The 16780-nt window shown below is 41.3% G+C and overlaps 1 protein-coding gene across 1 annotated transcript in view; it reads right to left on the reverse strand.

Annotated features, from left to right (window-relative positions):
* Positions 1–586: 586 nt before the first annotated feature.
* Positions 587–16780, reverse strand: part of rbm19 (RNA binding motif protein 19) — a 56203-nt gene continuing 40009 nt past the window's right edge. Inside the window, exons 23-25 of the mRNA XM_066689982.1 lie at positions 14346–14466; positions 4042–4154; positions 587–962 (exon numbers count right to left, since the gene is read on the reverse strand). Coding sequence (XP_066546079.1) covers positions 4075–4154; positions 14346–14466 — 201 coding nt within the window. The 3' untranslated portion in view covers positions 587–962; positions 4042–4074. The remainder of the gene's footprint in view (positions 963–4041; positions 4155–14345; positions 14467–16780) is intronic.

Genomic DNA, 16780 nt, shown 5'->3' on the forward strand with positions numbered 1-16780 from the left:
ACAAATAAAACATCAAAAGACATTTAAAGTCTGACTCAAGCTTTCAGAGATTTTGGGCAGGTGTGAACACAAATGCAGGCACTTTATTGTGCAGTGTTTCTGAATCATTTGTGTTCAGATTCAGTACTTATTCCTAGCACATGCTAAAGAGAAACTGGGCCCAAAATTGGGGAGGTAACAGATTCTATAGAGTTTTATGAATTACTGAAAGATAATTTTTTGACATTTTGACACTATTATGAGAATATGGTGTGGAAGTCACAGTAGCTCTAATAAACATACATACTGGTTTTACTCATTAGTAAATCCCTTACCAACATTGGAAAATCAGGCCCAGAGAGAAATTCTTGCTCTGTTGTAATCGCACAGCAAAAGGTTTTCCTTCGGAGGATAAAATAAGTATGAAAATGAACTCTGCTTTCACTTTCACTCTCTGTAGGTACCGAGTCATCTTGTGGTCATGTACCAGAACAGTGCTTCTAACTTAAAACAGAAATCAAATCAAATCAAATCAATAAATAAACTTGAAATCAGCATCTGTAAAGTGATGGGGGGGGGGGGGGGGGGGAAACACGGTGATTTTGGAGACGGTTCTTAAATATGTTTATTTTTTTATTCATAGACAAAAAAAAAAACAGATGGATTTACACTTAAAACTGCAGAGGGTCCAGTCCCAACGCAGTGTGGGTGGAGCATGGTGGATTATTGGGTTTATCAGCAGGTTGGATCAGAGGGGGTCTGTTTCTCCCCTCTCACTCTGCAGCCCATATGCTGCTCCCATGACTGCAGCATCTCCCTCCGCCCCCTGGCCAACCAGTCAGCAGCTCCTTGGTCCAGGGGCAGGCTCGTTACAGTCCGTGGAGGGGATATGGGGGGGCTGCAGCGGAGCTCTCCTGGATGGCTGTGTGTTGCTGTGGGGGGTTAATGGTTCTGCAGGATTCTCCAGCACAGTCTGGCCTGACCTGCCAAACACAATGAGAGGGGCTCAGTGAACACATGCACAGGTCTGCAGCTCCTCGTCCCCTGGCTGTGGTCTGAGGCCGCAGATTTCTACAGCTCAGATTGTTTGAAGGCCATTTCCCCCAGTGGCTGTAAACGCATGGTAAGAGGGAGCCACATACAGTTACAGTGGTGTGACTCATTTCAGAAAGGGGGGCATTCATTGCGAGTGGGATGGTAGTGGATGGCGGGGCTGCCGAGCTGTTCAGTGGATATTCTAACATCACTACACTGTCAGCCCAGTACGGCACACTCAGGAAGAGTCGAGGAGTGTTTGAATATTCAACCAGCATGTTTCTCGAAAACTCAATACATTTTTCATGAATAATGCCTGACATTACGGGAAATGTATTAACTGAATGTAATATTTGTTGCTTTGTTTGATAATGAATGTATGTGAATATATGTATTTATCACCATTAGAATATATTGATCTACTGCTGGCTGATGGCCTTCCCAAGATGTTTCCATATACATATAGCAAGGATGCATATGTATATGGATACACACAAACACATACATATAGCAATATATTTCAATATTGTTTAATCAGACAGACCTATTGACATGTTGGTGTGTGTATCAGTTTAACCTGTACTATCAGTCTCAATATCTGTTAGGTGTTCTGTATTCGTCTCTATTTGCCATTTTGCTATATTTTATCTTTATTTCTTTAGAACTTATTAAAGAGTGTTCTTTGGTATTCATTTCATGATCATGTGCACATCTAATTTCTAATACATTAAGCTCTACCAATGAAATTAACTTAAACCGTATTTTTTTTTAAAATCAACAAAACAAAGGCCAAATACTACAGACAGAAATTGTCAGGACTGGCTACCCTCCTCAATAAAATAGGCAGCGCTTGAGTTCTGGGGTGTGGAAAGGCATGATTTTGGACTTTGATTATATGCTACTTATTTTTGTGCTTGTGATTAATTATATGTTTAGGGAGGGATTTAGGTCGGCTCAACGATGTGTGTTTTTGTCTTTATTTTGAGCACAATGCACTGTGAATAACAATACATCACCACCGTGCACTAAAAATAACAGTCCTTTGTTTCCTGAGCCGTGCCATTCAGAGCCCAGTAGTGTGGGCACTACCCCCCACATACATTATATATAATCTCATCATAATACTGCCAAGAAGAACTCCATCAGATTTGTATTGACTGGCATTGTTTTACCTGTAGAGCACTCTGGTATACATCACAAGCAGAGCACAGTGAGCACAATGCAAATAACTGTCCGTGACAATAACAGCAATAAATAACAAACGAAAAAGAAAAAAATTGGCAAGGAGGGAACATTAGTGGGATGTGTTCGATGAAGCTCCACAATGACAATTAATTTAGGTGCAGACAAATTAAAGAGAAGGCAATACACTATATTTCACAACAATAATACAGTAGTAATATGTGTCAGGGACATCAATTCCTCTTTGTATTATTAATAAATCATTCAGAAGATGCCCTTTATGCAGAGCAACCTACATGTTTCATCAAATACTAAGATGCAATGTGCTACACATTCACAACATTACAAAAGATAATAGCACTATGAAAATAAGTCCACTAATTACATGAAACAACATAAAGGTTTGCAAAGATCAGGAGGGTTGACAACAACACCTGCCAGAATGATGGATGCATGAGAGGTGTCAATGGGTGGAAAAAAAGAACAATACAATAAGTGTTTAATAGGATGAAAGCAGACTAACAGTGGTGACCAAGACTTTGGTGTGAAGTATGTTAACACAGTGGCTCTGTTGCTCTTATTAACCTTGTTTGTTGTGGGAGCTTCTAGAAGTATCATTCTCATGTATGAAAAAAAAAGGATATCAGAGGTACATCTGTGCTCTCACTTGCCAGCAGTGTGAGAAATCTAGCCTTGAATTAAAGGAACCGTTCACACTGCACTCATTTGCACAAGCTGGAGGCTGTAAAGCTCAAGGGAAGCAATGTTGGAAAGCCATTTATTTGGAGAGGATTCATTCACACACAACACACACACACATGAAAAGAATCTCTTCAGAAGAACGCAACAAAATAGAATTAAAAGCCAGAGAGAAGAGAGGGTTCCACATTACACAACCCAATATTGCTCAAAATCTGCTCAAAAGCTTTCATGCAGTTATGTGAAGAACTATCTTTTAAAGTTTGTTTTTTCTCTCCATAATTAAATGCAATTAAGATTGCCCACACAATTCTCATGATTTTAGGCAGTAAAACGGATCAAAGCCAGCTTGTTTTAAATATATATTTTGTTTTGTTCCGCAGAGTCAATGATTTGTCTAAATTTCAAGTAAATTTTTAATAAACCTGCATTCTGAAGACCTTCAAATCTCACTCCATAATCAAAAAAGTATTGTAGTGCCTGCTATTAAAAATAACCTTAATTAGCAGCTCATCAAATGATGGGAGTGTGATGAATTCACTTAATTGTTTTATTTATTTATTTATTTTCGGAAACATGACTTTTAGTTGAATGAGTCTGAAACCAATGAAGTTCACTTGAAGCTTAGATTTTATTTATTTTATTTTTTATGAATATATAAATAAATAAAAATCCAGTTTGTGGAATTCACAATGGCCTTGATACTATAATTATTCACTGAAGGAATAATCAACAATCATTTGAACTATAATTATGCATCCTGATCCATCAAATTAAGTGTAAACGATGCAGTAATCGATGCACAGTGAAATTAATTAACAGAACTTTGAGGGAAGTGTTATTGACAAGTCTGCATATTCGTTTGACTGCAACCACACACAAGAGCTTCTGAGAAAACTCCATTTGTTGGAATCTCTCAACCAGCTTTCTCTGGAGCTTTCCATTCTCAGGCATTGGCTTGACCATCTCAAATCAGCGGCTGAATCTGCTTCTTCATTGACAAGATCGATTTCAGCTTTGCCTGTGAGGGCCTGTATGGACACAGATCAATGCACAGAGCAGGTACACAGTCACAAGATGGGAAACTACTCTTTCACAGTGGAAAGAAGGGATGGGTAGAGCAGTCACAGAGGGAGAGAGCGCTACCTGCTGAGCAGCTCTTCGCAGAGGCTTGGTCCTCTAGTCCTCTTGCCCTCCAGTCTCCATTTGCTCCACAATGCTCTCCATCACCTCTGACTGCTTCTTCTTCTTGGGGGTGTCTGCAAAGCACAGGGGAAAGCACACACACAGCAGGGCTGGGGTCAGCACTACATTCACCAGAGGAACACCCAACCATCTCCACATCTATGCTATTATTCTGAACTACCCCCAGTACAGAAAACTATACATCTGTGATTTAAATGACTCCAACTAGGAAAATCTATATACAATACATTAAATAATTAAGGCCCTGCATTTTACATGATCAAATTGTTTAGGCTGCACTTCCTTCTTCCTCTAGTCTGCTTAATTAAACTACTTTTGATTAAGACATTTTTATTAAGAAGTATTATTAGAATGTTTAAATACATCATTTAAATTGTTCAGTTTAATACTAGGAACACAACTGGTCAACAAAATACATTTTTTAAAGCACTGATACCCAGAACAGTTTATATAAAACACTGAAATCAACACATAAATGCTGTAACATATATATTACAAAGATAACATCATAAAAACACAAGGTTGTTCACAAGCAGCACATTAAGTGTCACTTACAGTTGCTTAATTGAAAATCTTCCATGCATTCAATTTTGCCATTAAATTTAAGCATCCTCAGTTGGTTAACCCTGCCTTCTTTCATAGATTGACACTGTTCTGCAAAAACTTGGCTATAAGAAGAATGTTTTTTCAACATCAAGACACTTGTTGTGGGTTGAATATGACATCAGCAAGTTATGAGCTGTTTGAATACAATGTGTTTTCTTTTTGCATTGATTTAATTGGTCTGTTTTTCAAAAACATCATGGAAGGTTTTTACACAGTTTATTCCTCTTGTGCAAATCAACAATTTGTCTTAGACATTCCCTGCATTTATTACATGTTTAGTACACATTTGTTCAGAAATGCACATTGTTTGGCATTATCAATTAGCACAAACAAATACCTATGTCTAATCAAAACCTACATTTCTTAGTTTTTTACTGGAAAATCTCATAGCTGTTCATCTTAGCCTTTCATTTTCTGATGATAAATAAATCAGTCTCTAAATCAGTTGACTTTTTGAGTGTGGTCCAAAGGTAAATTGCAAGTTGTGCAAAATGAATTCTACCCATTGGTGTACAGAACACCAGGTGGATACTTTTGCGTGCTCTAACTCAATATAATGATTTTTGAGGGCAATGTCTTTGACTCCATGTTTAGGTCTCTTGATGTTTCTATTAACGCATCAGTTTATTCAGTTACCATATATCCTCGTCATAATTTGTTTTTAGTTTTCTAATTAGTCAAAGTGTAATGTGTTGATTTCTTAATTGCAAATGTGATTACTATAATTGGAGTGGCTGCAGTGACAGGGCATAGCAGTTGCTGATGCAGGACCCTATATATAACATACAATGATTATATTTACAAAATGAAACTTTTTGTAGAACTGTGCTTCTGAAACAGTCAGAGTCCACAGTAACACTGACTGTGCCAACCTCCTTGCATTGCTTACCTATTAAATACCTAATTCTATCTATGAACTTTATCTTAACCTACAGTGCATGGCCTGAAATGAACTTGCACCTGCTTATTGAAGGCAATTACTGGTTGCATGCTCTCACTAATCTCTAAGGTTACTGATTCTGCAGTTATGTATTTACAGGATGGGTTATTTCCAAAAAAGCTAAAGAGAAAACAGGACGAAGGGCTGTCATCCCCTAAACTATGAAAGGAAATTCCAGAATCCAAGACTCTGAAAAACATTTTCTCTAGCAGGGCCCTTAAAGCTGGCACTGCAATTTAAGAACGTGTGCATTTTTACACATTTGCTTTACTATTTTTATTATAACTGTTTTTGCACAGTTAGAAAGTCACTGCTTACAAAATGCGTTATATATTTATTATGAATCGGACTGAGAATTCTAGTTATGGTTTGTGACCTGCGTGCATTTTAATGGTTTGATGGATTCAATATACAACAATATTTCTACTGTCTTACTATGTTATTATGAAAATTGACAAAGGTACAACGACGAAGGGGGCGATTTAACAGAATGTTGTGTGTTAATTTGTTCACACCTGTGGCCAGAACCATTTCTCGTCCATGCAGAGGAAATCAAGTTACACATCACAGTCCGCTGCACAGTTCCATTTCCAAGACTGAGGTGGTTTGTAAGATGCCACTTCTGTCCCCTCTTTGTTTTTGGATTCCATCAATTTACTGGCAGATTCCTCCAGCTGCCAAAGTCATTTCGAGGTTGTCAAGAGTAACGCGCAAGGTTTACCGTTTCATTGCATTTTGAACCAAATGACGCATTCCAAGTATCTGTGCTAAATAACCTTCAAGAAAATCACTGCAGCCTGGGAAAAACCACAACAACCACAACAACAGCAGCAGCAGCAAACAAAACAGGGGCAGCTATATTAACCACTGTCACAGCAATCTGCATCACCCACGCTGAATGACTGACTGACAAGACCTCGTTTTCACAACAGAGAAACAAAAAACTACTACTACTCTGCTACTAGATCCTGACAGCAACCACACTCCCTTTAGTTTTTGTAATTCCCAACAAAGCAATTATGAAATCTTCATGATCTTTATATATTAAGTGTATATATATATACACACACACACACACATATATATATATATATATATATGTTAAATTAAGTGATATGGAGTAATTGTGATGTGTTTCATGAATACGAAGGCAAAAAAGGCAACAATCTGGTAATTATTTATTTTGTACTTTATTTAGATATCAAGGAGTCTCCTTTTACCATTACATTTCCCTACGAAGTTTCCATATGTAAAGGGTTTATTTTTAGTCGAGTAATTGTTTCTCTAGCCTGAAAATGTGTTTCTTTTTTCTTTTAAATAATACTGTTCACCTATGAATGGTGTATGCCTAGCGGCAGGGATTAGTGGTAGCAGTCTATGGCAAAGCTATGGCTACAATAAGGAAGTTTGTGACTGTTTCTGAGCTGTCTAAAGCAATAATTACATTTTAACTTTTGCTGAAACTTCTCCGTAAAGGTTTTTAAACCAGGAGATTCAATTTGTTTCTTCTGTTCTTTCTTCTCCTATTCACTTTGGGAAATTTTGTTTGGATATTGAAACAGAATTACTAAATATCCCAACTTTGACTTTGTAGAAATGTATACAATATATATAATTTTATTTTCCACTACATTATTATTATTATTATTATTATGTTTGTTCTGATTGTTTGACCAACCTATATGGAGCTGTTCTCAATACAATAAGATGCAATTTCCACCCCCATCTTTCTGAACTGCCTTTATTCCAACCACCTTGACCACAGGTCACACGACCTAGTCTTGACAGTAATTACCTGACATTCACATAATTAGTATATATTTGGTGCACTGTGTGATGTGCCTCTTACACACTCATGAACACCCAGACTGCAACATGGAGGCAGGAGACAGAAAGATAGGGAAGTGCTTTTTCTGACACTTTGCTGCTGAAGTTTGCTGGTGTGAACGAGTTCTGCAGAGACTCTGATCAGACTGGGTTTAATCTAGACACATCTCATCTCAGTGCCGGAGTCCTCTATCGCTACTAGACATCACTCACTATGATGCACTGCCAGACTTAAGAGCGATTGGGATCTGTGTGGCGTAGGAGGACTCATGCACACACCCACACCAGGGAAACAGATCAGAGTACCCAGCTCTGAGCACTTTGACCCATTACAGATTATGTTCAGGTATGAAGGTGCGTAAGAAATGTCAAGCTGAAATCTTTTTTTCTTTATCACTCGAGCAGTTTGTAAAAATCCTTAAATGATCACACTGCTGTGAAATGGGAACCTGACTGTGCTTCCCTGCTAAGAAAACCAGACACTGACAGATTTAGAAACAGGAATCCAAACACAGCTGAAAATGTATAAATGGGGGGAGTTTAAGACATGCACTGAAAACAGTCAGACATGCTGCAGAGATACCTGGAAAAACAGACAGCCAATCACATATACCAACCACTGTATAGGGAATAACACACAATTTGTTCTTACAGCATGGACTCTTACTGCAATACAACACAAACGATGGAGAAAGAGACAAAAAAAGTGTATATTTGAAAGGTGAACAGGGTCAAAACAGAAATTAATAAAGGAGGGAGGTACAGGAAATCAATAAACAATAATTAGGTTTGATTTTTTTTTCCTTCATTGCATTCTCCCCCCCACAACACACACACCCCACCCCTACACCCCGATCTCATTTGCTGGGTGGGTAATGAATAGGCACACAGACAGCACAATAGGCCAGGGAAATTGGATTTGCACAGAGGTAATAGGCAAGCATCTCGAAATAGAGCGACAGGCAGCTAAGCATGAACCCTGAATCTCTGTCATCATTAAGAGCAACAATAGCAGGAGGGAGAGAGGGAGGGGGGGAGTACAGACAGAGAGAGAGAGAGACATACACACGTAAATGACGGTAATGGAAAAGAAATACAGATTTGCTAGGATTATTGAAGATGCCCGCCCGCCCCAACATTATCTTAATCGTCTATTTTGTAGGTCATTAATACTACCACATGGATCACGCTGATATAGTGTGTGATGAATTTAGCACTGTGCCCTGGAGGGCCCCAGTTCTACAGGTGTGGTAGGCATCCTCGGTTGATGGTTAATGGTCATGTTGATGCTCATTGTTTAAATCAATAATTGGTTAGATCGTGCACTTCAGAGCTTGCCTGGATTGAAAACCAGAAGTCCCTGCTGCTCTTCAGGACCAGGGATGGAGACCCAGGATTTAGAAGCTGCTGTTGAGCCAGATGTGATGGGGGCATGTTCAATGGCGTCATATGCCTAATATGCACTGCTGACCAGCTACACAATCTAAATTCTTTAAAACTTCTATATGCAAAGATTGGCAGTTGAATTTCTCCTCTTGTAATGTATAATGGAAAGACTGGTTACAAGATGTATCTGCATTATTTACAATAATGTGATTATATGGTAGTTTTAGAAATTACACTAAATTCAGAGAAACAAAAACTTGATTAATTGAAAGTACTGGTTTCAGGAGAACAATTTCCTTATTAAAAGTGAGTGTTTTATAGCACTAAAATGTCAGTAGGATAAATACAATTGGGGGCAGGGTGAAAGGGAGTGAAAAGGAATGGAAAAATAACAACACAAATAATGAAGCAACTAAAAGTGTAAAGTAAAAAACATCACTCCAATAGAGCTAAAAGCAACGAAACACACCAAGACAATTCTGAAGAAAACCCTGGTGTGTTTACAGGAAAACGAAGGTAAACAGCAAATATAAAAATGCTTGATACTTGATATCTTTAAACATTAAAAGTTCAAATCGTGCATTCCTTTTTTTTGGGGGGTCAAAAGCTCTTTGAATTCAGGACTGTGTCCTCAAGCTCTACATGTCCCTACAGTAACGAGTTATTGCTAACATTGAAGACAAAAATGGTCTGTCAGTGCCGTGTCAGTTCTACAAAAAACTAAGAGAGAGGTAAAAAAAGTAACAAATGGAGTGAATATGTTCTGAACTCTATTAAATAAGGAATATACATTTTAATGAAATTCTGTAGTGCGATTGAAACCAGCTTCCTTGCCAACTATCTGAACTACACTGCTCAAAAAAATTAATGGAACACTTAAATCACACATCGGATCTTGATGAACGAAATATATTAAAGATCAAAATCTTTACTGTACATTGTGTAATTCGTTGAGAGCAAAACAACGTATGGAACAAACGGTCAATGGAAACCAAAATCACCAACCGATTGAGAGCTGAATTCAAACTCACAACGAAAATTAAAGTAAACAATTGAAATCACAGGCTGTTGCAACTTGCATGAAATTCATCACGGCAACTCATAATGTAACTCAGTAGTGTGCACGGCCCCCACGTGCCTGTATGCACTCCCAACAACGTCTGGGCATGCTCCTGATGAGACGGCAGATGGTGTCCTGGGGTATCTTCTCCCAGACCTGGATCAGGGCATCAGTGAGCTCCTGGACAGTCTGTGGCGCTACTTGGTGGCGTCAGATGCACCGATACATAATGTCCCAAAGGTTCTCAATTGGATTCAGGTCTGGGGAACATGAGGGCCAGTCAATGGCATAAGTACCTTCGTCATCCAGGAACTGCCTACACACCACATGAGGCCGGGCATTGTCCTGCACCAGGAAAAACCCAGGGCCCACTGCACCAGCGTAAGGTCTGACAATGGGTCTGAGGATCCCGGTACCTAACAGTAGTCAGGGTACCGTTGGCTAGCATGTGGAGGTCTGTGCGACACTCCAAGGATATGCCTCCCCAGACCATCACTGAACCACCGCCAAACCGTTCATGCTGGATGACGTTTCAAGCAGCATAACGTTCACCACAGCATCTCCAGACTCTTTCACGTCTGTCACATGTGCTCAGTGTGAACCTGCTCTCATCTGTGAAGAGAACGGGGCGCCAATGGCGGACGGGCCAATTCTGGTGTTCTCTGGCGAATGCCAATCAAGCTGCACGGTACTGGGCTGTGAGCACAGGTCTCACTAGAGGACGTCGGGCCCTCATGCCACCCTCATGGAGTCGGTTTCTGACAGTTTGGTCAGAAACATGCACACCAGTAGCCCGCTGGAGGTCATTTTGTAGGGCTTTGGCAGTGCTCCTCCTGCTCCTCCTTGCACAAAGGACCAGATACCGGTCCTGCTGCTGGGTTGATGCCCTTCTACGGCCCTGTCCAGCTCTCCTCGTGTAATGGCCCGTCTCTTGGTATCTCGTCCATGCTCTTGAGACTGTACTGGGAGACACAGTAAACCTTCTTGTGAAAGCACGTATGGATGTGCCATCCTGGAGGAGCTGGACTACCTGTGCAACCTGAATGGGCTGCAGGTACCGCCTCATGCAACCAATACTGACTTACAAAAAGTGCACTAACAAAACGCAAAACTAGAGAAGAATCAGTAAGGAAAGATAAGGAGAGAGCAATTGTCTATGGCCAAAACCATTCCCTTTTTGGGGGTTGTCTTGCTGTTGCCTCTCCAGTGCACGTGTTGTCACTTTCATTTGCACCAAAACAGGTGACATTGATTCACAATCGCTTAGGCTTCCTAACTGGACAGATTGATATCCCTGAAGTTTGATGTGTTACAAAAAATGTTGCTCATATCTTTAAATATGTATCAAAAATGCATATTTGGTTTTCCAGTTCTTATTCAGGAAATAAACACTTGTACGACATGTTCTATCTTCAATTAACTTTTTATGAAAATTAACATTACTCAAAAGCTTCAGCAGGGATTAATGTAATGTCTATTTTCTGCAGGGCAGTACTGTTCTTCAGATTAGTTCTGTTATTCTTATTAACAAACAGAACATGTACCAGTTGGTATGTTTTTTTTTTTTTTTTAATTTAATTTGAATGATACCATTTTACTTGTCCTTTTAAGGGATATTCATGATTGAGAAGAGCTCCTAAAACAGGAACAGTAAATGGAACCATAAAAAAATAAATAAAAAAACATCCAACACAGAACCAAAATTCAAAAAGGAAATCACCACTCCGCACTCTAAACACAGATAAAACCCCTTGGCAGAATGCAAAGTTTCAGTTAATTTCTATAGGGAGTTATTGACCGACTGGGTCCAGTGGCCGGATTAATAAAAATCAGGTCTCCTACAGGGTACAGCTTATACTGGCACACACTGTGGCCTGGCAGAGAGGCAGAGTAATAACCCAAAGCATGCCTCCTGTTCCTGCAACCTACACTGCGCACCCGCCTTTTGACACACTGGCTCTTCTGCTGGGAGCGCTGGCATGACTCCAAACCAAAAGCAGCAAACAAAACGATTAGAACTGAGCCCACATATTAAAGAGGAGTGAAAGAAAGTGAAAACAAAATGACAAAAATGGACCAAAAGAATCTCCATTGATTAACTTTACAAAACAATGGCTACAGGCCTGCAAAGCAATCCTTTTATGAACCAAACACAGTTTCATTATTTATTTATCTATTTTTAAAACAGGGAATAGAAAAACAACGAGAGAGATCAATTAGAATATGCTAGATAAGTCCTAAAGCCTGAGTGTGAGATAAAGGCAGTCTGGGCTTCACCGCACTTTTAAGAGGGCTGCTGTGCCTTACTTGCCATATCTGGGTGCTTTGGGATTTTTTATATTATAAAGACATTTCAAACCAGCAATTACTTTTTTTTCTTTTCATATGCTTTCATTCAGCACTGCAGGCAGTTAATACCAGTTTGTCCTAAATGTGTGCAGCCAGGCCTTTTGCTGCTTTTCATACTGTGAGCTCCAAGTAAAAAACAGCAGCTGTAGCATTGCAGGCAGGAATGAGGCAGCTCTCCCTGATTACACTGGGGAGTTCACGTGAAGCTGCCAGTGGAGGAAACCCTGGCCGAAGGGGCCTACCCACACTTGACAAATGCTCGGCCAAATTGCGTGCCGCCCCTTGGGGAACACTGCGGACCCAGTCGGTCATGCCCAGATTTGGACGCAATTCTGTCTGGACCTCAGGGCTTAACCCATGTGTGGGAGCTTGAGCAGTAGAGACGGAGAGTACAGTCTTTCTCCACAATAGGCGCTTTCACACTTCTGATCTGGATAAAATGCATCGGTACATCTGATCAGGATCAGTGGTGTTGCGACAACACTGACATTTGATCAGGATCAAACTGTCAGCAGTCCCAGGGGGCTTCACATGCACACTAGCACGCAAGTCCAAACTTAATTGTATGCGTATATTAAATTAGTCCTATAGAACACAGTGCTATATGTCGTTTTATCACGAATTATTCTATCAAGTTAAACCAACGCACTTGCATAATTGTTTCGCAAATGTTTTTCAATGTTTGATTCAGATTAGAAATGCCAGTGCACCTAATGATTTTCAGGTAACCAGGGGGAAGCAGGAAACTGCAGCAGTTTTCCTGTGATCCTTCAATGATCTAGTAGCAACCATAAAGCAAGATGAGCTCTATAGACTCATCCGCAATCATTCATTTTTAGGAGAGGTACGAGCAAACATAAGCACACTTCGCTAAACAGTGGGTGAGTACGTGTAACATCAGCCACCATGGGTCTGCCACCTGGTGACTGCAGGGATGACTACAGATACGGCCATTCCAGTCTGGATGCTGTACGGATATGCCACAATGGTCAAAATAAAGACCCGATTCCACAGTTGGCCATGTGCTTGCATTTGGGATCAGGCCCAGTCACTACAGGCTGTGCCCTGACCCATTGATCTCCCTGCTCTAAGCTAAGGAAGTGCTGAAGAGGGAACACACAGATCAGGAGGGATTGATTGAGAAGTGCGTTCTACACCGCGTAATGATCTACAAAACAAACATGTACACAGCTGATCGATCGAGGTTTGTGCTGACAGACACCCCTCCCCCCCCCACCCCCAGCCATCCCATCATCCTCCTGACAATGACACAGCACAACCCCCAGCAGAGCTTACAACCTGGGCACCGCGCCCACGCTACATACTGCCCATACTGTGCCCACTGAGTACCTGGGACTGCTGGGCTGTAGGGGATGTTGAACAATACACTGTACTCAGGGGCGTCGCAAGGGGGTAGGCATCCCAGGCAATTGCCTGGGCCCCAGGGCTGGGGGTACCCCAAATTGGAAAAACTCTGCCGCACCGCCGCCGCCCCCCCCCCCCCTCTCACGGGAGAAAACTCTGCCGCACACCCCCCCCTGCTCTCACGGGAGAAAACTCTGCCGCACACCCCCCCCTGCTCTCACGGGAGAAAATACAGTTAGCGTCAGGAATTATTTCCCCCAGATACCCTAGAATCGCCTGTACTGTACTGGACCTACAGTGTCTTCATGTTTTCCTTCCACCCAAGCTCTTTTCTGCCTATTTTAAGTCATTAGAGGTTTATTTGGACTAATAAAATGCCTCTCCAGTTTTTAAGATGGCTTTGATTAAGATAAATCCTGCTGGACCAAGACCGGTATTTGTGCATCGCTGTAATAAAGGGTTTAACAAGAGTACACAAAAGGGATTCGGCCACTGGAGTCTGGGGCACAGTGCTTACTATTAAACACAAAAATAAAAAGCACACATCCACACAGACAAAACACTAAAGAGTTTAAACCATTTCACGGTGATTCAAAAAGAAGGTTTGGATGGATAATAAGAAGGATGGAGTTTTGCAATGCATTTTAATGAGGATAACGGTCCTTGAGTGAGGAGAAAGGCGGTGAGGACAGGGGAAGGAGAGGGGCCCACCGTGGAAGTGCTGGGCGGTCTTCCGGCGCAGGTCCTCCACAGTCTCCTCCGAGTCGGCCCACTCCAGCACCAGCCTGCGCCCATACAAGTGGGTACTGTGGCAGAGGGCATTGAAGGCATTCTGTGAGCATAGAATAAGGGACAGAGAGGGAGAGAATGAAGGGGTACAGGGGGATCATTACAATCTTAAAACTCAAAAGCAAACCTGTCCATAAATAGACGGTTGTAGTCGAAAGTATGCACACCCTGCAATGGAAATGGTGGTTTAATCAATATTGTTAATTCAACAATAATGATTCAAGAGTCTTTTCAGAGTTTGATGAGGATTGATTCGGCCTAGCCTAAACTCTGCTGGTTTTAGTGGATTGAACACCATTAAGACTGTGTGTAACCTATGGACTGTTACTCTATTCATTTCCATACAGGCAGGGAGGGACAGAACAAGAGATAAAGGAGTATAGGACAACTTCAGACAAAAAACAGATAAATATGTAAATATAAAAACCCATGAAATCAAAATTGTGCCACTTTTTTGGTTTGTTCTGAAGACACATTCCTTTCGTCTAAACTGTTAAGTACATTTAGCAGGAATGGACACCTCCAGTCTCTGAGGGCCAGATTTCTGCTGCATTTTTTTTTTTTTTTTTTTAAATGCGTCCCTTTCAATTACTAGCTAATTAAGACCTGGAAAGAAAAGGTGATTTGACTTCATATTCGGATTATTAGCACAATTAAGTGGTCAAGGGATGACAGATAATGGTACCGCGGAGGTTAACTGTCCTTCCAAGCTGGGAAACTATATATTTAGGTGTCCCCAGAGGAAGCGATGTGGAAAACAGAAGAGGGAGAGGAAGAGTGTGTGAAGAGCTACAGTCCCAGCTGGAGGGGAGGAAGGGGGCAAAGAGGCAGTACATGCCCATAAAGACCACCCGAGCAGAAGTGTAAAACAGGATCTGTTTGGTGATCAATAATCTGCACAATTATTTGTTATTATAGGGCTGGAATATTCTGCAATCCGCCCTAGTGCCCCACCACAGCACTGGCACAGCAGCACAGCAGAGCGGCCTTTTAAACAAGCAGTGCGACCAATTAGGAGCGGGCGCCTATTTAGTGAGCCTGGCAGAGGTGTCAGGTTATCAGAGAAAACAGCAATTACACATTTAAACTGCTGGCTGTTTATTTAACCTGACACTGCACCATGCTAATGGGGGTGGGCGGGGGGGGAGGGTGACAGGGGTGTGAATGTGGCGATCACAAGCAGCTGTCGCCAGCTTGTGCAGATTGAAAACTAAACAATAACGTAGTTAGTTGTTTATTCGGAAAAGCAGTGTGTTTATCTTCTGTGCTACTGTACATCGATGTGCCTTTGATCGATCGCAGCTTAGCGAGTGACGGGCCAGGACTGACAAAACTGACTGGCTTGTATGCAGAGTGGTTGCGGGAACCGCAAATACAGGAGAATGAGTGAAGGTTGAAGCAGTGCGTTCCGAATGCAAATGCATGGAGCTCCTTTGCCGGGGGGGATACCTGAAACCAAGGTTGATGTTTTTACTCAAGAAGGGCCAGTTGGCTGGGGGTGGCATTCCCACAATGCAACAATCATACATCAGGCAAACATACTGCCAACACCCAGCCCCCTTCTGGGATTAAAAACACAGTTGGAGAGCTCTGCCCGGAATGCAGGATTCATCCTAAAACCTGCTGGGTACAAACTGGTGTCCTATAATGGCTTTTCTTTGGTTAAGAGTCCCCAGGATAAGATTAATACTTGGCAGTCCTCAATTTACCACTTTAGTAGCCAGGGTTCTTATTCTTAGGGGCTTGCGGGTTCAGGTTGTACGCTTTCACAGCAGCATCAGATCCAGGGACTGGCATAACAGTGGCCTTCTGAGTTTCAACTGTGAAAACGAAAGGATGTCTTCAACAGTGTGCGTTGCATGCCTCAAGAAGAGTTGTAGTGCTGGGCTGGGTTGCGAAACTCATCAAGAACATCAAATAATAAACTGACCAACGGATTGATCAGAGGTTAAATCGCTAAAAAGACCAAATTGTGGATAAGGGAAGGAATTATAGCCAAATGCCTATTACTGAATAGTACCTCATACTGGTCAAATATAAATTGCTTACTTTCTGAAATGTCGCAGCCTGCAATAAAAGGTAATTTTCACAATGCTCAGACCAGCGTATGGTCACTTTCTTCAGGATTCGGAATCAAATTTAAGCTGGCGACATTATCTTTTCAGGAATTATAGTGCGGAACCGGGGGTTTAAGAATGAAGTCATTGGAGGTTTAAGGGACAAAATTGCGAGATAATGAGAGTCACACTTCCTGCAGGGCTCAGAGTGCCTTGGATTGTCTGGGTATAAAAAAAAAAAAAAAAGTATCAAAAAGGAAGACCGCAGATGAGTGCTACAGGCGGACAATATTGGATGCT

This window comes from Amia ocellicauda, chromosome 17 (assembly GCF_036373705.1).
Source record: "Amia ocellicauda isolate fAmiCal2 chromosome 17, fAmiCal2.hap1, whole genome shotgun sequence".
NCBI lineage: Eukaryota > Metazoa > Chordata > Actinopteri > Amiiformes > Amiidae > Amia > Amia ocellicauda.